General features: G+C 44.7%; 1 protein-coding gene across 4 annotated transcripts in view; it reads left to right on the forward strand.

Annotated features, from left to right (window-relative positions):
* The window catches only part of B3GLCT (beta 3-glucosyltransferase), a 108,718-nt gene that overhangs the window by 13,852 nt on the left and 73,978 nt on the right, over window positions 1-20,888 (forward strand). For all 4 annotated transcript variants that reach the window (XM_073795021.1, XM_073795020.1, XM_073795019.1 and 1 more), the window contains exons 2-4: window positions 153-202; window positions 6,454-6,493; window positions 19,699-19,808. In XM_073795021.1, coding sequence (XP_073651122.1) covers window positions 153-202; window positions 6,454-6,493; window positions 19,699-19,808 — 200 coding nt within the window. The remainder of the gene's footprint in view (window positions 1-152; window positions 203-6,453; window positions 6,494-19,698; window positions 19,809-20,888) is intronic.

Genomic DNA, 20,888 nt, shown 5'->3' on the forward strand with positions numbered 1-20,888 from the left:
CTAGTTTGTAGCAATTGCAGGTGCTTTTAAAAATGAGCAAAATTGATCGTGTTGAACTATGATTTTTTTCCCCATTTGAAGTAAAACTGTTGACTATGAGAATGAACCCTTATTGCTGATTTTAATGTAAAAATGTTTCTCTCTTTTTCCAGCTTTTGCTTTGGTTTCTAAAGATGTGAAGAAGGAGGTCAAACAGTCTAAGGTACGAATTGTAAAGTCAAATCTATTCCTCCTGAGATTTGTCTGTATTTTCTTTAATAGGAGCTGTAATGATTTCATCTTTCAATGCATTAATGAAATGTTGGTTAACACAGATTTTTGAACCCAAGCAGCAACTTACAGATAGGTTTGCTTTAAAAAAAAAAAAAATCCTTTAGAGTTAAGGCAGATCCACTTGGTTTGAAATTTCATTTTAAGAAAAAAGGTGCTTGGTTACGAAGCTAGACATTTTAGAAGTCTTGCTTGGATACCGTAGTTTTCTCCAGTCTTACTGCGTCTTAACCTTGGCCTTAATTTTCCCAGCCTGTGAAAGGATTCTGCTGTGTGAGGGTCACAAGAGCCTGAGTATCCCTCACCTTGAAGGTGGCACCGTCTGAGAGGGCATCCTGGGGACTGGTCAAGAGACCCCAAAGGTGACTGGCAGGCTCCTTGCACAGTCAGAACCCGAAACCAACACGTGGGGGACCCATGGAGAGGGGATAGCACGTTTCCAAATCTCAGAGCTGCTCCTTTGCCATCATTGGTCGCATTCAAGAACTGCATCTGAATTTTACCATTTGGGGTTGCGTTAGATCAGTTTAGCATACGAGAGAGAGAATATTTTTAAAATGTGAGTTTTTTTTTTTCTTTTTTTTGCGGTACGCGGGCCTCTCACTGCTGTGGCCTCTCCCGTTGCGGAGCACAGGCTCCGGACGCGCAGGCGCAGCGGCCATGGCCCACGGGCCCAGCCGCCACGCGGCCTGTGGGATCTTCCCGGACCGGGGCACGAACCCACGTCCCCTGTATCAGCAGGCGGACTCTCAACCACTGCGCCACCAGGGAAGCCCATGAGTTGTTTTTGTCACTTTAATTAAGGCTCAGTTGACTCTATTTTTTTCCCTCGCAATTTAGTATAAAAGCATTTTTAAATAGCATGTTTCTTTTACCATCAGAGTATGATTGTGCTAACTATGCTGTGGGATCCCTAAACGCGAATAATAATTCCTTACGGTCTTAAGATTCTTTGTGATTAAGAAAGCATTTTCAGGCATTTCATTTAACTTGATTTTCTCAGTGATCACGTTATTGCTAAGCAAAGCGGACATTCCCATGGAGAGCAGAGAAAATTTACCCTTGGAGAAGTTAAGTGATTTGATCGAGGTCACATGACTGTTAAAAGGTGAAGTTAGAATCCAAATTTTCAGACTCCTTGAATTTTTCACACTGCAGTTTTGTATTACATTGTCACGTGCATTGCCACGTGTGTGTTTGGCAATGATGAGGCTCATTTATAATGAACTTAAGGGTTATTAATAGGGAATTAAAATGTTGTGTAATAAATTTAGAAATTATAGCCCATTCTTTCAAATGGAGGTTTTTACTAATCTTTTCAAAAGAGGAAATATATATATATATTTGGCCTTAAATACATATATAAATAGAATAGAGATAAGGTGAGTCCTATATCTTAGTGTCATGTTTCGTGCAAAAGTAGTAAAGCCCCTGAAAAAGGCCATCAACCCCATCTGTGCTTAGGCCGCAGAGCCGAAAAGCCATTAATCCCATGAGGAGCGGCAGTGATGAAATGTCCACTGTAGCCCATACCCAAGGCTGGGAGATGGAGGAGAATCAATTTGTCCAAGGTCGTCTGTAGATGAACCTGAGATAGGAGTTAAGGCTCTTTCCAATAACCGCAGGAATCCGGTGTTATCATTCGTTTATCACTCTCAGCAGAGCTGACCGGGATCTGACACTGCTGCGCAGAAGGCCGCCTTCCGTCCTGCTCACTGCACTGCTCGCCTTGGTCAAGGGCTCTGGTTCCCTAGAACTAGGCCAGCCCTGCTCGGGGCTGGGGTCCTTCCCCAGACGGATCAGATTCGCTGGTTGGCATCTGGTGGCTTTGCACCAGAATCCCGAGGCTGCCAGTGCCCTGTCATCCTGCCCGGGGCTTGCCCTCTGGCCCAGGCTCCCCTCCTGGGCTCCTGGCCCCTGGCTTTTGTCAGATTCTGACCCAGCCCAGCTTTCCGTGGAGCCTGCCCTCCCAGGTTGGGGCTCAGGCTGCTACCTCAGCCAGGCCACCAGACTGTCTTCCAGTTGCACTTTTGCCCGGCCTTACATTCTGTGCTGGCCTGTGATCCTGGACCCTGTGGGACGTAGGCTTCGAGCCGGGCTCTGGAGCCAAACTGCTGTGGTTCACGGCCCTCCTACAACCCTGAACCCCTGCGGGACTCAGCAAACCTCACTAAGCTCAGCGTCCTCGTCTGTAAGACGGGGTAACAGGACTGCCCTCAAAAAGCTGTTCTGAAGATGAAGTGGGTGTGTGTGTCCGTGTGTGTCCACCACTTAGAGCAGTGCCAGTTCCTGTTTAAATGTTGACCTGCTCTAACAGCAAGAAATGTCTTATGCAACCTTTCAAGAGGTACCCACACAGATCAAAGTAACGGAGGAGCCATAGGCCTTCCTGCTTTTATCAGTTAAATGTCTTTTATGGTGGTTGTTGACTTCATATGAAGTGGATGATGAGGATGATAAAAAGAGCAGGAGTTAATAATTACTGAGCATTTGCTTTGGGCAGACATTACGTCATCTAACGAAACCCTCACAACAACCCTGGCAAGTAGGTCTTGTAATTGTGATTCCTATTTCACTGAAACCGAGCCCTGAACTAGTGCATGGTAGAGGCAGAATTAGAGCACGGGCCCAGCTTACAGCTGAGTGTAATGATGACCACATCTGGTTCATTCATTTTATTCGAGATCTAGGGGGTGGTGATTGTTTGCGACCGAGTAGAAGATGCCAGTTTACGTCTCTTTCTTCTTAAAAGATGTCGTAACAAATTCTTTGAGGTTGTTTTATCTCCTTTTAATGAAGGATTTATAAACTGAGCATCGCATATATGGATTGCAAGTGTTGAAATCTATTGTGCCTTAAAAATTAAACCTGCACGGAAGGGTGACTTGGATTTGTCTTTTCCTGGCCAGGGTAGGAGCTGTCTGGGGGGTAGATGCCCTGGTAGCAAATGTCTTTCCTGTCCGAGTAGCAATCCCGTTGACTTAGAAAACTTTGACAGTGAGCACATTTTGATGGGTATTGATAGTCAGTGTCAGAAACATGGATAATAAAACAAACCGTGTGTTTCTTCTTGGCAGGAGCTAAGCCTTTTCACGAGGGAAGCTGGAGACAGAATTGTAAATGTTCTGTCAGTTCGTTCATTTAGTCTCATTTTCTTTCTCAAAGGGGAAATTACTGAAGACCATTCTGGTTCCGTTTCAGTTCACCTCATTCAAGTATTTCTTGGATATTTTATTTTTACAGTTTACACGTCCTAGCTATTGTGTCAGGCAGTCGGAGCCGCAGTGCTTAATAACAGATAGAAAGCTGTGGAATTTTGGTTGATTTTCTTTGGTTTTAGCAGGGCATCTGGTAGAAAGTCCAGTTCCTGTTCCAGCTTGTTTAGTCTGGAATCGCTGAGTTCAGGATAGTTTTTGTGTTCTACTTGTGGATAAAGGTGACTTTTATTGTAGGTATGGCTCTTAGTGTACACTCAAAATATATTTCCATCTAATGACACGTATTTTCTGAAGAACGCCTCTGGACGAGGCCCGGGCACGCGTTACCGGTGGGTGGAAGGAAAGAACGCCGGAAAGGAGACAGAGACCTGGATTTTAATCCTGGCTCTGTGGCTGGAATGGCTCTTGGAGGTTGGGCAAATCCTGTATCTTTCTGAGCCTCCCTGACTTGCAAAAGGGGAGTGTTGGATTGGATCATCTCCCGTGCTATTTTTAAAAAGTTGTGGTAAAATACACAACATAAAACTTACCATTTTAACCTTTTTTTTTTTTTTTTTTTTTTTTTTTTGTGGTACGCGGGCCTCTCACTGCTGTGGCTTCTCCCGTTGCGGAGCACAGGCTCCGGACACGCAGGCTCAGCGGCCATGGCTCACGGGCCCAGCCGCTCTGCGGCATGTGGGATCTTCCCAGACCGGGGCACGAACCTGTGTCCCCTGCATCGGCAGGCGGACTCCCAACCACTGCGCCACCAGGGAAGCCATTTTAACCATTTTTAAGTGTACAGTTCAGTAGTGTTAAGTATATTCGTACTGTTGCACAAGCAATCTCCAGAACTCTTTTCATCCTGCAGAACTGAACCTCTGCACCCAGTAAGCCACAATTCTCCATCCCCCTCCCCCAGCCCCCACCACCCTGCTTTCCATCTCTGTGAATTCAGTGGTCCTAGGTACCTCATGTAAATGGAGTCATACCGTCTCTGTCTCTTTATAACTGGCCTATTTCACTTAGCATAATGTCCTCGAGGTGCGTCCATATCGTAGCAGATGTCAGAATTCCCTTCCTTTCTAAGGCCGTTGTATGGAGGGACCACATTTTCTTCATCCATTCCAGTGCTATTTTTAAATCGAAAATCTCCAATTTTCCGTTATCCTCATCTGGCAGCCAAAGCTGTGGCCTGGCAAGGAGAAGGCAGCCTGGCCCCAGGGGAAGCCAAGGGTTCCCTCCCCGAGTGCAGGCCATGCTCCTGGCCAGAGGGGCAGTGAGTCCACACGCACTAACCTAGGACAATAGCCTGGCTCTGCTTCAGCACATGTAGGGAAGTGGCTTGAGCTTTCCAGTCTGCTTTTTTTTTTTTTTTTTTTTTGTGATACGAGGGCCTCTCACTGTTGTGGCCCCTCCCGTTGCGGAGCACAGGCTCCGGACGCGCAGGCTCAGCGGCCATGGCTCATGGGCCCAGCGGCTCCGCAGCATGTGGGATCCTCCCAGACCGGGGCACGAACCCGTGTCCCCTGCATCGGCAGGCGGACTCTCAACCACTGCGCCACCAGGAAAGCCCTCCAGTCTTCTTTAGTGGCTCTTCTGAAAAGAGTTTTATCAGGATTAGGTAAAGTGTCACTTGATCCCGAGGTACAGCAAATCAGTACGTAACTCTGAGGTTCTTCTCGACTCGGTGGTATTTCTGTTCTTGAGACAAAGATAATTTCCGAAAATGCTACCGAAGGTGGCCGCTCCCCTGTGTTCCTCCCCCTCTCCTCATCTGCTGTCACGGTCCCTCCTGCATCCTAAGAGGACACGTCTCTGTGGCAGCGTCTTGGCTTTTCAGCTGTTCCGGTTTTGGTGATAAAGGCTCGCAACTGCGCTTCTCGTTGCAGTCTGTGAAGAAGATGGAGGGGTATTTGCCACCGTCCATTTATCATAATTATAGCATGTACCGTTGCGAATGGAAAGGGGCAGTTAGAGAGAAAATCCCTTTTTCCAGAGAAGACAACGAAAGTGGCAGATTTAGCTGCTGACACTCTGTGCTTTGTCAGAGAAGTCTTTGAAGAGCTCCTCCCTGATTTAATCAGGATCAGGTACTTCTGTGCTTACGTGCCCACGTCCAGATTTCTGCGTCTGAAGCTCTGCAGCTCTGAGACGTCCCTTCTGTGCTCATGAAATGTCATGAGCCCGAGGCTGACCCCCTCCACGGTCCTACTCAGGCCCTCAGGGCTGCTTCTCAGGTAGGAGAGAACATGGTGGTGTCATTCTTTTTTCTTTTTTTTTTTTTAGATGTACCACGCAAGCACAATATTTATTTATTTTCTGGCTGCACTGAATCTTCGTTGCGGCACGTGGTGTTCTCTAGTTGTGATGCACGGGCTCAGTAGTTGAGGTGCGCAGGCTTAGTTGCCCCGCGGCATGTGGGATCTTAGTTCCCCGACCAGGGGTCGAACCCACGTCCCCTGCATTCGAAGGAGGATTCTTAACCACTGGACCACCAGGGAAGTCCTGGTGGTGTCATTCTTGACGGCAGTACGTCTGAGCCCCCAAAATGTTAAATATGAAAATTAGTAGAGCCCATTTACCTGAGGAACACACAACTAGAATCGGTACTATCTCTGATATATTTGTAATGCTTAGCATTTACAAGTTTTTAAAATTAACCCTCCCAAGAGCATCATGAACCATCTTACTCGGGAAGAGCGAGCCTCACCTCAATTCAGTGACGTGCAGGATCACATCAGAGAGGAACGGCCCCATAGGAATCTTCTGCTGTGATGCAGAAGTATTGATACGTTGTTGCTGCCCCCCCCCCCCCCGCCCCTGCCCGCTTAATTTTGGTCTCTTTCTTTAGGGAAGCATTTCCAAGCTCTCATTTTCAATGTCTACCCCCAAATGTTAATATGTACCATACATATGTATTTGGTGTATTGCTAGTTTTGTTATGTGACGAGATTTATCTTTTTCTCTTTTATTTAAAATACAGAATTTGGAGAAAAGTGGTATATCAGAGAAAAATGACGTAGGTGAGTAATGATTTCTTTTTTAACTTAAGAGTATGTATTCAGGTGTACTTCTTGTAAATTATGTTTCAGTGAAGTGAATTTTCCTTTCTGATTTTATTTATGGGATAAATATTGTTGTCCAAATAGGCCGTCTTTGGCCCAGCCCAGTGTTTACCCTCATGAAGACACGGGGGGAGCACTTTTCAGATTGACATACTGGAAGTAACAGCTAATATGTTGGATTGAATTCCCTCGGCCACAGTTTACTGAGTTGCCAATAAGGACAGATTCCCATGCCGGGGGGGGGGCCGCTGTGAGGGTGCAGAGGCCAATGAGACAGAGGCTGTTCTGAGGGTGGCACACTTCGCGGGATGAAGGGTCAGCTGTGGCCTTTGCTCTCGTGCCCTCCGCTGGGAGCCGGGTCGCTGCTGCTGACCTGCAGGCAGCATGCCCGTCCCCTTCGGGTCAGCTTGGCAGCCGCGTCTTCTGTTAAAACATGGGGCGAGGCCGCTCCTGGCTGCCTTGCAGACACACTGTACCCGCCTCACAGCCCATCAGCACTCATGTCTTCACTCCCTTTTACACACATCTTTCTCCCCATTATTGTGAGCATCTTCAGGGGTGTGACCACGAGTTCGGATTCGGTTTCCGTGGGCAGCGGGCCCCAGGGTGTTGATGAGAGGGCAGGGCCGCGCCTCTGCGTGTTGGGTCTCTTCCTAGAGGGTGTGAACTTGATCATTGTCAGTCATCCCAGGGTGGGCCATGGAGACCTGGGAGGTGGGCCTTTGGACTGGGGAAAGGGACGCTTTCCTTCCTAGGCCCTCCTTGCCTGGGCCTGGGTTCTGAGGCGTCTAGAAGGCAGGAGAGGCCCCCCTCCGGGTGGCAGGGTGGGATGGACTGTGCTGGGCCTGGGTGTGCGGGGACCGCAGGGGGTGGGCTGGAGTCTTCGGATCTGAGAGCAGCAGTGTTTAAGGAGCCACAGGGGTTCATCGCTCTGCTTTCCCTGCATTACAACACCCTGTGTGGCTGAGCCTCTACTCACGGGAGGAGACTTAACCTCTGCGGCCAACCCTTGTGCATTTGGGCATTTGGCTGTGTGTTGATTTCGTGGGAGCTGGTGGGCCTCCTCGTAGTAAGTGGTTCTTAAATGAACAATGGCCCTGATCTGGAATGTGGTCTTGAACGTACCTGGGGAGCTGCCTGAGCAAGTGAATCTACAGTCTCCAAGGTGCAAATGGCAAATCCAGTGATAACTGAACTTGGTATCAGTTCATCTGAAAAACGACTCAGGGAGCTTACTTGCTTCAGTCTTAACGTCAGTCTACAGGACCGGGATGGTGGTGGGGCTGCTAAAGCGGCCGTCCCAGCAGAATCAGTGCCTGGATCCTGGTCTCACGGTGCTCAGGGCTGGGTGACCGACTCCAAGCGTGGGGCAGTCTTTTTTCCTCTTTTGACTCATTGCCTAATCAGTACATTCACTGGGGACCATGGTTCTCACCAAGTACGACATCCCTCCAGTGGCTCTTCCTGTGTGTGTGTGTGTGTCCATCCCCCAGCCTGAAGTCCCAGGCACTTGTTATGCAGCTTTTGTCAGAAGACCATCACATTGATTTCACATCGGAAAAACACCAGCGTGAGATAATTTTTGACCGGGAGAGATTAGTACTTAGTGGAATGGTTGGTGCATGGTATATACTCAGAAACGGGAGAATTAGAGAACCTTTGATTGCTTTTTCTTTTTGTGAATTTTTGAATTGTATTTTATTTATTTATTTGTACAGCAGGTTCTTATTATCCATTTTATACAAATTAGTGTATATATGTCAATCCCAATCTACCAGTTCATCCCACCGCCCCCCCCAACTGCTTTCCCCCCTTGGTGTCCATACGTTTCTTCTCTACGTCTGTGTCTCAATTTCTGCCCTGCAAACCGGTTCATCTGTACCATTTTTCTAGGTTCCACATATACGTGTTAATATACGATATTTGTTTTCCTCTTTCTGACTTACTTCACTCTATGACAGTCTCTAGATCCATCTACATCTCTACAAATGACTCAATTTCGTTCCTTTTTATGGCTGAGTAATATTCCATTGTATATATGTACCACATCTTCTTTATCCATTCATCTGTTGATGGGCATTTAGGTTGCTTCCATGACCTGGCTATTGTAAATAGTGCTGCAATGAACATTGGGGTGCATGTGTCTTTTTTTTTTTTTTTTTTTTTTTTTTGCGGTACGTGGGCCTCTGACTGCTGTGGCCTCTCCTGCTGCGGAGCACAGGCTCTGGACGCGCAGGCTCAGCGGCCATGGCTCACGGGCCCAGCCGCTCCGCGGCATGCGGGATCCTTCCGGACCGGGGCACGAACCCATGTCCCCTGCATCGGCAGGCGGACTCTCAACCACTGCGCCACCAGGGAAGTCCGCATGTGTCTTTTTGAATTATGGTTTTCGCAGGGTATATGCCCAGTAGTGAGATTGCTGGGTCATATGGTAGTTCTATTTTTAGTTTTCTAAGGAAGCTCCGTACTGTTCTCCATAGTGGCTGTATCAATTTACATTCCCACCAACAGTGCAAGAGGGTTCCCTTTTCTCCACCCTCTCCAGCATTTGTTGTTTGTAGATTTTCTGATGATGCCCATTCTAACTGGTGTGAGGTGATACCTCATTGTAGTTTTGATCTGCATTTCTCTAATAATTAGTGATGTTCAGCAGCTTGTCATGTGCTTCTAGGTCATCTGTATGTCTTCTTTGGAGAAATGTCTATTTAAGTCTTCTGCCCATTTTTGGATTGGGTTATTAGTTTTTTAATATTGAGCTGCATGAGCTGTTTATATATTTTGGAGATTAATCCTTTATTGATTCGTTTGCAAATATTTTCTTGAATTCTGAGGGTTGTCTTTTTGTCTTGTTTGTAGTTTCCTTTGCTGTGCAAAAGCTTTTAAGTTTTATTAGGTCCCATTTGTTTATTTTTGTTTTTATTTCCATTACTCTAGGAGGTGGATCAAAAAAGATCTTGCTGTGATTTATGTCAAAGAGTGTTCTTCCTATGTTTTCCTCTAAGAGTTTTATAGTATCGGTCTTACGTTTAGGTCTCTAAATCATTTGGAGTTTACTTTTTGTGTATGGTGTTAGGAGTGCTCTAATTTCATTCTTCTACATGTAGGTGTCCAGTTTCCCCCGCACCACTTATTGAAGAGACTGTCTTTTCTCCATTGTATATCCTTGCCTCCTTTGTCATAGATTAGTTGACCATAGGTGTGTGAGTTTATCTCTGGGCTTTCTATCCTGTGCCATTGATCTATATTTCTGTTTTTGTGCCAGTACCATATTGTCTTGATTACTGTTGCTTTGTAGTATAGTCTGAAGTCAGGGAATCTGATTCCTCCAGCTCCGTTTTTTTCCCTCAAGATCGCTTTGGCTATTCGGAGTCTTTTGTGTCTCCATACAAATTTTAAGAATTTTTTTTCTAGTTCTGTAAAAATGCCATTGGTAATTTGATAGGTATTGCATTGAACCTGTAGATTGCATTGGGTAGTATAGTCATTTTCACAGTGTTTATTCTTCCAATCCAAGAACATGGTATATCTCTCCATCTGTTTGTATCGTCTTTAATTTCTTTCATCAGTGTCTTATAGTTTTCTGAGTACAGGTCTTTTGTCTCCCTAGGTAGGTTTATTCCTAGGAATTTTATTCTTTTTGTGGCAGTGGTAAATGGGAGTGTTTCCTTAATTTCTCTTTCAGATTTTTCATCATTAGTGTATAGGAATGCAAGAGATTTCTGTGCATTAATGTTGTATCCTGCAACTTTACCAAATTCATTGATTAGCTCTAGTGGTTTTCTGGTGGCATCTTTAGAATTCTTTATGTATAGTATCATGTCATCTGCAAACACTGACAGCTTTACTTCTTTTCTGATTTGTATTCCTTTTATTTCCTTTTCTTCTCTGATTGCCATGGCTAGGACTTCCAAAACTATATTGAATAATAGTGGTGAGCGTGGACATCCTTGTCTTGTTCCTGATCTTAGAGGAAATGCTTTCAATTTTTCACCATTGAGAATGATGTTTGCTGTGGGTTTGTCATATATGGCCTTTATTATGTTGAGGTAGTTTCCCTCTATGAGCACTTTATGGAGAGTTTTTATCATAAATATGTGTTGAATTTTGTCAAAAGCTTTTTCTGCATCTATTGTGATGATCATGTGGTTTTTCTTCTTCAGTTTGTTAATATGGTGTATCACATTGATTTGCATATATTGAAGAATCCTTGCATCCCTGGGATAAATCCCACTTGATCGTGGTGTATGATCCTTTTAATGTGTTGTTGGGTTCAGTTTGCTAGTATTTTGTTGAGGATTTTTGCATCTATATTCATCAGTGATAGTGGTCTGTAATTTTCTTTTTCTGTAGTATCTTTGTCTGGTTTTGGTATCAGGGTGATGGTGGCCTCATAGAATGAGTTTGGGGGTGTTCCTTCCTCTGCAGTTTTTTGGAAGAGTTTGAGAAGGTTGGGTGTTAGCTCTTCTCTGAATGATTGATAGAATTCACCTGTGAAGCCCTCTGGTCCTGGACTTTTGTTTGTTGGAAAAATTTTTAATCACAGTTTCAATTTCATTACTTGTGATTGGTCTATTCATATTTTCTGTTTCTTCCTGGTTCAGTCTTGGAAGGTTATACCTTTCTAAGAATTTGTCCATTTCTTCCAGGTTGTCCATTTTATTGGCATAGAGTTGCTTGTAGTAGTCTCTTAGGATGCTTTGTATTTCTGAGTGTCTGTTGTAACTTCTCCGTTTTCATTTCTAATTTTATTGATTTGTGTCCTCTCCCTCTTTTTCTTGATGAGTCTGGTTAATGGTTTATCAATTTTGTTTATCTTCTCAAAGAACCAGCTTTTAGTTTTATTGATCTTTGCTATTGTTTTCTTTGTTTCTGTTTCATTTATTTCTGCTCTGATCTTTATGATTTCTTTCCTTCTGCTAACTTTGGGTTTTGTTTGTTCTTCTTTCTCTAGTTCCTCTAGGTGTAAGGTTAGATTGTTTATCTGAGATGTTTGTTGTTTCTTAAAGTAGGATTGTATTGCTATAAACTTCCCTCTTAGAACTGCTTTTGCTGCATCCCGTAGGTTTTGGATCGTTGTGTTTTCATTGTCATTTGTCTCTAGGTATGTTTTGATTTCCTCTTTGATTTCTTCAGTGATCTCTTAGTTATTTAGTAACGTATTGTTTAGCCCCCATGTGTTTGTCTTTTTTACATTTTTTTCCCCATAATTTATTTCTGATCTCATAGTGTTGCAGTCAGAAAAGATGCTTGATATGATTTCAATTTTCTTAAATTTACTGAGGTTTGATTTGTGTCCCCAGATGTGATCTATCCTAGAGAATGTTCCGTGCGCCCTGAGAAGAAAGTGTAATCTGCTGTTTTTGGATGGAATGTCCTATAAATATCAATTAAATCTATCTGGTCTGTTTTGTCATTTTTTTTTTTTTTTTTTTTTTGCTGTTCCCGGGCCTCCCACTGTTGTGGCCTCTCCCGTTGTGGAGCACAGGCTCCGGACGCGCAGGCTCAGTGGCCATAGCTCACGGGAGCAGCCGCTCCGTGGCATGTGGGATCTTCCTGGACCGGGGCACGAAACCTGTCCCCTGCATCGGCAGGCGGACTCTCAACCACTGCGCCACCAGGGAAGCCGTGTTTTGTCATTTAAAGCTTGTGTTTCCTTATTAATTTTCTGTTTGGATGATCTGTCCATTGGTGTAAGTGAGGTGTTAAATTCCCCCACTATTATTGTGTTACTGTCGATTTCCTCTTTTATAGCTGTTAGCAGTTGCCTTATGTATTGAGGTGCTCCTATGTTGGGTGCATATATATTTATAATTGTTATATCTTCTTCTTGGATTGATCCCTTGATCATTACGTAGTGTCCTTCCTTGTCTCTTGTAACATTCTTTAAAGTCTATTTTGTCTAATATGAGTATTGCTACTCCAGCTTTCTTTTGATTTCCATTTGCGTGGAATATCTTTTTCCATCCCCTCACTTTCAGTCTGTATGTCTCCCTAGGTCTGAAGTGGGTCTCTTGTAGACAGCATATAGATGGATCTTTTTATTGTATCCATTCAGCCAGTCTGTGTCTTTTGGTTGGAGCATTTAATCCATTCACGTTTAAGGTAGTTATCAATATGTATGTTCGTATTTCCATTTTCTTAATTGTTTTGGGTTTGTTTTTGTAGGTCCTTTTCTTCTCTTGTGTTTCCCACTTAGAGAAGTTCCTTTACAATTTGTTGTAGAGCTGGTTTTGCGGTGCTGAATTCTCTTAGCTTTTGCTCGTCTGTAAAGCTTTTGATTTCTCCATGGAATCTGAATGAGATCCTTGCTGGGTAGAGTTGGGTAGAGTAATCTTGGTTGGTTCTTCCCTTTCATCACCTTAAGTATATCATGCCACTCCCTTCTGGCTTGTAGAGTTTCTGCTAAGAAATCAGCTGTTAACCTTACTGGAGTTCCCTTGTATGTTATTTGTCATTTTCCCCTTGCTGCTTTCAATAATTTTTCTTTGTCTTTAATTTTTGCCAATTTGATTACCGTGTGTCTCGGTGTGTTTCTCCTTGGCTTTATCCTGCCTGGGATTCTCTTCACTTCCTGGACTTGGGTGGCTATTTCCTTTCCCATGTTAGGGAAGTTTTCAACTATAATCTCTTCAGATATTTTCTTGGGTTCTTTCTCTCTCTCTTCTCCTTCTGGGACCCCTATAATCTGAAAGTTGTTGCATTTAATGTTTCCCAGAGGTCTCTTAGGCTGTCTTCATTTCTTTTCATTCTTTTTTCTTTATTCTGTTCTGCAGCAGTAAATTCCACCATTCTGTCTTCCACGTCACTTATCTGTTCTTCTGCCTCAGTTATTCTGCTGTTGATTCCTTCTAGTGTAGTTTTCATTTCAGTTATTGTATTGTTCATCTCTGTTTGTTCATTCTTTAATTCTTTTAGGTCTTTGTTAAACATTTCTTGCATCTTCTCGATCTTTGCCTCCATTCATTTCCTGAGGTCCTGGATCATCTTCACTATCATTATTCTGAATTCTTTTTCTGGAAGGTTGCCTATCTCCACTTCATTTAGTTGTTTTTCTGGGGGTTCTTCTTGTTCCTTCATCTGGTACATAGCCCTCTGCCTTTTCATCTTGTCTGTCATCCTGTGAATGTGGTTTTTGTTCCACAGGCTGCAGGGTTGTCGTTCTTCTTGCCTCTGCTGCCTGCCCTCTGGTGGATGAGTCTGTCTAAGGGGCTTGATGGGAGGGACTGGTGGTGGATAGAGCTGGCTGTTGCTCTGGTGGGCAGAGCTCAGTAAAACTTTAATCTCATTGTCTGCTGATGGGTGGGGCTGGGTTCCCTCCCTATTGGTTGTTTGGCCTGAGGCGAACCAACACTGGAGCCTACCCAGGCTCTTTGGTGGGCTAATGGCGGACTCTGGGAGGGCTCATGCCAAGGAGTACTGCCCAGAACTTCTGCTGCCCGTGTCCTTGTCCTCACGGTGAGACACAGCCACCCCTCACCTCTGCAGGAGACCGTCCAACACTAGCAGGTAGGTCTGGTTCAGTCTCCTATGGGGTCACTGCTCCTTCCCCTGAGTCCTGATGTGCACAGTACTTTGTGTGTGCCCTCCAAGAGAGGAGTCTCTGTTTCCCCCAGTCCTGTCGAAGTCCTGCAATCAAATCCCACTAGCCTTCAACGTCTCATTCTCTGGAAGTTCCTCCTCCTGTTGCCGGACCCCCAGGTTGAGAAGCCTGACATGGGGCTCAGAACCTTCACTCCAGTGGGTGGACTTCTGTGGTATAAGTGTTCTCCAGTTTGTGAGTCACCCACCCAGCCGTTATGGGATTTGATTTTACTGTGATAGCGCCCCTCCTACCATCTCATTGTGGCTTCTCCTTTGTCTTTGGATGTGGGGTATCTTTTCTGGTGAGTTCCAGTGTCTTCCTGTCGATGATTGTTCAGCAGTTAGTTGTGATTCCGGTGCTCTCACAAGAGGGAGTGAGAGCACGTCCTTCTACTCCAGCATCTTGAACCAATGACTGGTGGCGCAGTGGTTAAGAATCTGCCTGCCAATGCAGGGCACACGGGTTCGAGCCCTGGCCCTGGAAGATCCCACATGCCACGGAGCAACTAAGCCTGTGTGCCACAACTACTGAGCCCATGTGCCACAACTACTGAAGCCTGTGTGCCCAGAGCCCACGCTGCACAACAAAAGCCACCACAATGAGAAGCCCGCACACGGCAATGAAGAGTAGCCCCCGCTCGCCGCTACCAGAGATAGCCTGTGCACAGCAACGAAGACCCAACACAGCTAAAAATAAATAATTTATAAAAAAGAAAAAAAAAAGAAAAGGATAGCTTTATTGCTTTGCTAGCAAAGGGAGACACACTGGGCTTCTGCCTCAAAGAACTGTGTGTCCCCACCTTTGATTGCTTTCCTCTTCACAGAAGAGTTAATCCTCCTACAGGGCTCCCTCTGTAGCCATCTCTGGTCCTGTTTCCTGAAAGTTCTACAGCTACCGTCGGCTTTAACACCGAGTGGGTCCTCGCTGTATCCTTGACTATCTTCCCTTCTCGCCCGTCACACTCATCATTCTTGTCAGGCACTTAGTGTGTGACCCATTTATCACTCATTCCTGGAGGAGGTACAGTGACAGTCTGTCTTGAGTTGTGACTATTTGCTCAAGGCACATTGCAGTGGGTTTAGGGAGGTATCAGCAAAGGGATGGGGAAATAGCGGAATCGTCTCATTTGGTTCCACTGACCAGGCAGTGAGAGCTTAAGAGTCACGTGGTTGAACGGCATGAACAGAGAAGACAACCCGGAGATCTAGACTCGGCCAGAATGCAATGCAGTCCAGGAGGGCTTAGGATGTATGTCAGGAAACATTTCCTGGTGCCGATATAAAGAACAGCAGGAATTTAAGGACCAAACTGCACTATGCTGGTTCTTTTCTGGAATGGGGGTAGGGCTGAACGTGGTCATCGTTCATTGTGTCAGGGTTGTAGGACCTGGGTACACCTTTCCGCTTTTGCCTCATACAGGTAACTCCAGCACACGCATGCCGTTCCTTACCTCACCGTACAGCCTCCCCTAACTGTAACACTTTCAGGGCCCAACACTCCATTTGCTGTCCCGAACCTTCACTGCTCTCTCTGTTGGAAAAGTCGTCCCTGGGTGTCCCCAGGACTTGGTGTCCTCATCACATCCTCTGGGGAGGCTCTGCTGTCTGGGGTCCCAGAGCGCTCTGGGGCCCTTCCCCAGTTTGAAAGCTGTTAATCTATAGACCCGGCCTCGTTGCATGGCACATAAATCCTTCCTGATCTGATCTGGCTGACGCAGCCTTCCTCTCTAACTTTATCACTGACTGTTCCCTTCATCCTTTTCTCAGAAATGCCCGATAAACTCCCTGGTCGCCTCTCAGGGCTGCTCCCAAGATAAGGTGGCTGTGGGCTCTGTGATAACTCTCTTCTTCCTGCCACTGATCTGCTACCTTGTGCCTGAGTCTGTAGAAAACTGTTTTATTTTTTTTTACTTTTTAAATGTTTAATTTATTTTTTATGTTAATTTTTAATTTTAATATTTTATTTTTTTGGCTGCACTGTGCACATGTGAGATCTTAGTTCCCCGACTAGGGATTGAACCTGTGCCCCCTGCAGTGGAAGTGCGGAGTCTTAACCACTGGACCGCCAGGGAAGTCCCACTGCTGCATTTTAGAGGAAACTCAGGAAGCACCCCTCCCCAGAAGCTCTCCCTGCACTGGCTCTCCTCCTCTGTGCCCCCAGGGTCCCCACTTGGCTCTGCAGTGACACCCGCGGCCTCGTGCTGTGATGGCGTCTTCTGAGCTAGACTCCCGTGCTGGGGTCGCGCTTGCTCCTTTGTGTATCCTGGATCCTCGTGCTTAGAAGAGGCTTGGAGATGTTTGCTGAATGAGTGCACACAGCATGCGCAGTCCAAGCACTTGACAAAGGAAGGGGATGATCTCTCAGGAGCAGAGGAAATAGCGCAGGACCCAGATACGAAAAGGGGAAGAATTCGCTTTTTTTCTTCTCCCCAAGCCTCTTCCCCACACCAAAGAGCTGCTTCTGTGCCAACAGTGGGAACTTTGCTGATCTGGTAGAGGAGGTGGTGGGAGTTGATTCCTGCAGGGTTAACCTTTTGACAGATGGAGCTGCTCTTTTTTTTTTTCAACTTTAAAAATAATTTTTTTTATTTATTTAATTTATTTTTTGGCTGCGCTGGGTCTTCATGACTGCGTGCGGGCTTTCTCTAGTTGTGGCGAGGCGGGGCTACTCTTCGCTGCGGTGCACGGGCTGTAGGTGCGCAGGCTTGAGTAGTTGTGGCTCTCAGGCTCTAGAGTGCAGGCTCAGTAGTTGTGGCACATGGGCTTAGTTGCTCCGTGGCATGTGGGATCTTCCCGGACCGGGGCTTGAACCTGTGTCCCCTGCATTGGCAGGAGGATTCTTAACCACTGTGCCACCAGGGAAGTCCGAGCTGCTCTTTTAAAAAAATTTATTATGAATTATTTTGAACATACAGGAAGCTACAAAGAGTAACATGGTGTATCTACCACTCAGATTAAGAAATAAAATATTCCTAACACAGCTGTAGCATTTAAACCATTATCTTGATTTGGTGTCTCATTCTCCTGTGGTCTTTTATACTTTCACACCATATTTGATATGTATACATGCATATATATGGTATATATCCATTTTTTATATATTTGTGTTTATAGTTTTGTAAACCATTGATTTATACTGTATGGTTATTCCCTTGTGCCTTGCTTTTTTCAGCATTCTGTCTGTAGGGTTCATCTCCAGTATCCATCTGGCTTGATCCATGTAGCGTCAGTTAATGTTTATTGCTGTGTAGTAGTCCAATCTGTGTATCCTGTTAGGGGGTACCTGGTTTGCTTCCAATTGTTTCTTTTTACACAGTGCTGCTGTGAGCACTCTTGTTACATTCCCTTGTACACGCATTGCGAGTTTCTCAAGGATGACTAATAAGGCTGGAGTTTCTGGGTCATTGCACATGTGCGTCTTCAACTTTATTAAATTTTGCAAAAATTATTCTCTGAGGCTTAATGACTCCAGTCTTAAAAAAATAAATACTTTTCATTTTGATAAAGCAGTTACGTTAGTGTTTCAGATGTAGTGGATCGAAGGTTACATTTCAGTTGAAGTAGAAGATACCCGTTTGAGCCGTATCTGTGTGTCTGATTTATACTGATTTAAAACAGAGATGGGTATGTAGAGGGTTCATATTTCTATAAACTCCTACAAAGAAAGAATGACGTCATAGTCAGCAGGTTGTTCAGCATTTCCTTTTAAATTTTTTGTTGAGTTTTAACCAGAGAGCATTTTGGATTATTTTTAGGATCTGGACTGCTCACTGTGGAGCTATTTGTTGTATGAATATTTGAGTGAATAAATGAATGGAACTATAGAACTGAACATGAGAACGATAAAATTTAATGGAATAAATTAAAACCAAGTTAGCGGCCCTGAGTCGAGGGGTTAAAGTGAAAAGCTCCTGGTGGGGGAGGGTCCTCACATTCATCTACTGTCAGCCTGCTGGAGGCTACAGTTTTTTAAATTTAAATTTTTAATTTTTTAAAAAATTTTATTTTATATTGGAGTATAGTTGATGAACAGTGTTGTGTTAGGTTCAGGTGTACAGCAAAGTGATTTAGTTTTACGTATACATATGTCTATTCTTTTTCAAATTCTTTTCCCGTTTAAGTCATTGCAGAGGACTGGAACAGAGTTCCCTGTGCTGTACAGTACTCCTTGTTGGGTATCCATTTTAAATATAGCAGCGTGTACATGTCAACCGCAAACTCCTAGTCTATCCCTCCCCCCAACCCTCCCCTCCCTGCCCCCCCACCCGGTAACCAGGGGTTCATTCTCTAAGTCTGCGTCTATTTCTGTTTTGTAAAAAAGTTCAGTTGTATTTTTTTTTATTAGATTCCACATATAAGTGATATCATGTATTTGTCTTTCTCTGTCTGACTTACTTCACTTAGTATGATCATCTCCAGGTCCATCCATGTTGCTTGGAGGCTAAAAGTCTGTGACACCTGCCTCCGGCCAGCACCCCTGTCTGGTGGCAGCGTCCTGACACAACGGCAGTTCCTTTTCTTTATCACGAGCTCCGAACCTGGGCAGGCCTGATGTGCTTCCCTGGTGCGGGGCCTGAGCAGCCCCCTCTGCGGCGAGACGTCTGTGGTCTCCCCTGGTCTGGACCCTGTCAAGATACCGGCTGCCCCGAAGCCAGTCTTAGCTGGCGGCAGATATGGCCAGTGTTGCCGACAGGCTTTTATGCAGCCCTTCCCGCCACAGCCCTGCTGTGTGGAATCGTGGCTGTTTTCCTGGAGATAACACTGCATCCTGGCCAGGTGCCTTGTGAGGTCATTGCTGAGCGTCACCTTGAAGGGCTGTCCAGAATGTGCTTGAGGTAGAGTGTTAGTTTGCTAGGGCTGCTGAAACTAAGTGCCACAAACCGCGTGGCTTCAGCAGACGTTTGTCTCCCGGTTCTGGAGGCTGGGTTGGTTTCCTCAGAGGCCCCCCTCCTTGGCTTGCAGGTGGCCGTCCTCTCCCTGTGTCTTCACAGCATCCTCCCTCCGTGTGTCTCTTGCCTGGATTTCCTCTTTTTATAAAGACGCCAAGTACTGTATATCGGATTAGGACCTATACTAATAACCTCACTTTAACTCGATCACCTCTGTAAAGACCCAATTCCAAATTAGGTCACATTGTGAAGTGCTGGGGGTGAGGACTTCAACACATGAAGTTTGGGGGACACAATGCAGCCCCTAACAGGTAGACACACTGTAGGGTTATGTGGGAATTGTTAAAAGGCTTCTTGCAGACATTGGATTTTCAGTGACAGGGAAGCGAGTGTTCTTTCCCACATTAACATTTGCGTACTTTCTGACAGATGCAGGGGCAACGTCACAGCTTGTTACCACAGACTTGGTTAGTACAGCGGGCTTATTTACTTACTAACTTCTAGGAAGGAAGTTGCAGAGATCAGTTTAAAAAGGGAGATTGTGTTACTAGAATTACATATAAATTGATTTTTTTTTCCCTAAGAGTTTATTGCCTGAAGGCTTGCCTTGTTTTTTGTTTTGATTTGTTTTCAAGTTTATTTCAGTTGTTGTTAAAAAAAATACCTGAAAACTTTTTGTCGTTGTTGTTCTAGATTTAAAAGGAATTGCATTTGTCATCCAGAGTCAAAGTAATTCTTTTCATGCAAAGAAAGCAGAACAGTTAAAACAAAGCATCTTAAAGCAAGCGGCAGATCTTACCCAGGTACGTAGAGGTGACTTGGAATGTCAGTACTTACTTATGTGTTGATTCATTTGTTTTCCAAAGCTCTTGGTCCATAGATGATCAATTTTATTGAGATAAAATACCTCGTTTTTGTTTTGCTGGTTTAATATGGACTATATTGTTTAAAATGCTCTAGTTAATTTCTAATGCTCAAAGCATCGTATTCTAAATTATTATATATATTTTTAAGAGAATTATATAAATGTATAGGACTATCACGGTTTCATCATAAAGTATGATAGAAAAAAGTGGAAGAAATAACTTTTTAAAGGCAGAGCTTAAAATAGCAAAGATAATTAATGTTCAAAATTTTGGTAACAAGTTCTATGGGAATTTCTATGTTGAAATAACACTTTCATTAACCTTGGTGCGGTGCTGCTTCTGTGAGTTTCTTAATCCGTTTTTAAATTGGATCTTATTAATTGAACTTTTGATTTGATTTATAATGTAATATCCAAGAAGGATTATGGCGAGAAAGACTGACACGTCCAGGTACACTTTAATGATGTTTGAAATAGGCGTGAGCTGAGTTTAAATCTGTTCTGAATGATGCTGGAGGTTTGGGGCAAAGGAAGAGCTACCTTCTTGTGCTGCCGTATAGGAGCTTTCTTCTTTAGCCAAGCAAAGAAATTCCTCCCAGCCCGCTCCACTGTGTGGCTGTGGCCTTCGAGACAGAAGTGCTGTCTGCAGGTAAAAGCCGTCAAGAGCTCTCTGAGAAGAGACCTGTGTGTTTGACAGACAGCTTCTTTCTGTTGGTGGGAGCTGGGAAATAAAGGGTTGGAGGTATCAATGGAAAAATGAACAACTGTAAATGGTATTCAAGGTTAAGGCACTGCTGACAGGAAAGCTTACTGTGCTTAATCTTTAAATGCTTTACGTATGAAATTCATCCACCCTCCCCACGTCCCCGCAAGGACAGACCCTCGGTTCCTCATACCTTCTCAAGGGAGAGGAAAGTGTTGCAGGCTATAGACAGGTGGTTGGTTTTTTTTGGGGGGGGGGATACTTGGAGATAGGAGCAGCTTGATGAGTTTTAAGTTCCCCTTTGTCTGGAAACCC

The sequence above is a fragment of the Tursiops truncatus genome, chromosome 18, assembly GCF_011762595.2.
Source record: "Tursiops truncatus isolate mTurTru1 chromosome 18, mTurTru1.mat.Y, whole genome shotgun sequence".
NCBI lineage: Eukaryota > Metazoa > Chordata > Mammalia > Artiodactyla > Delphinidae > Tursiops > Tursiops truncatus.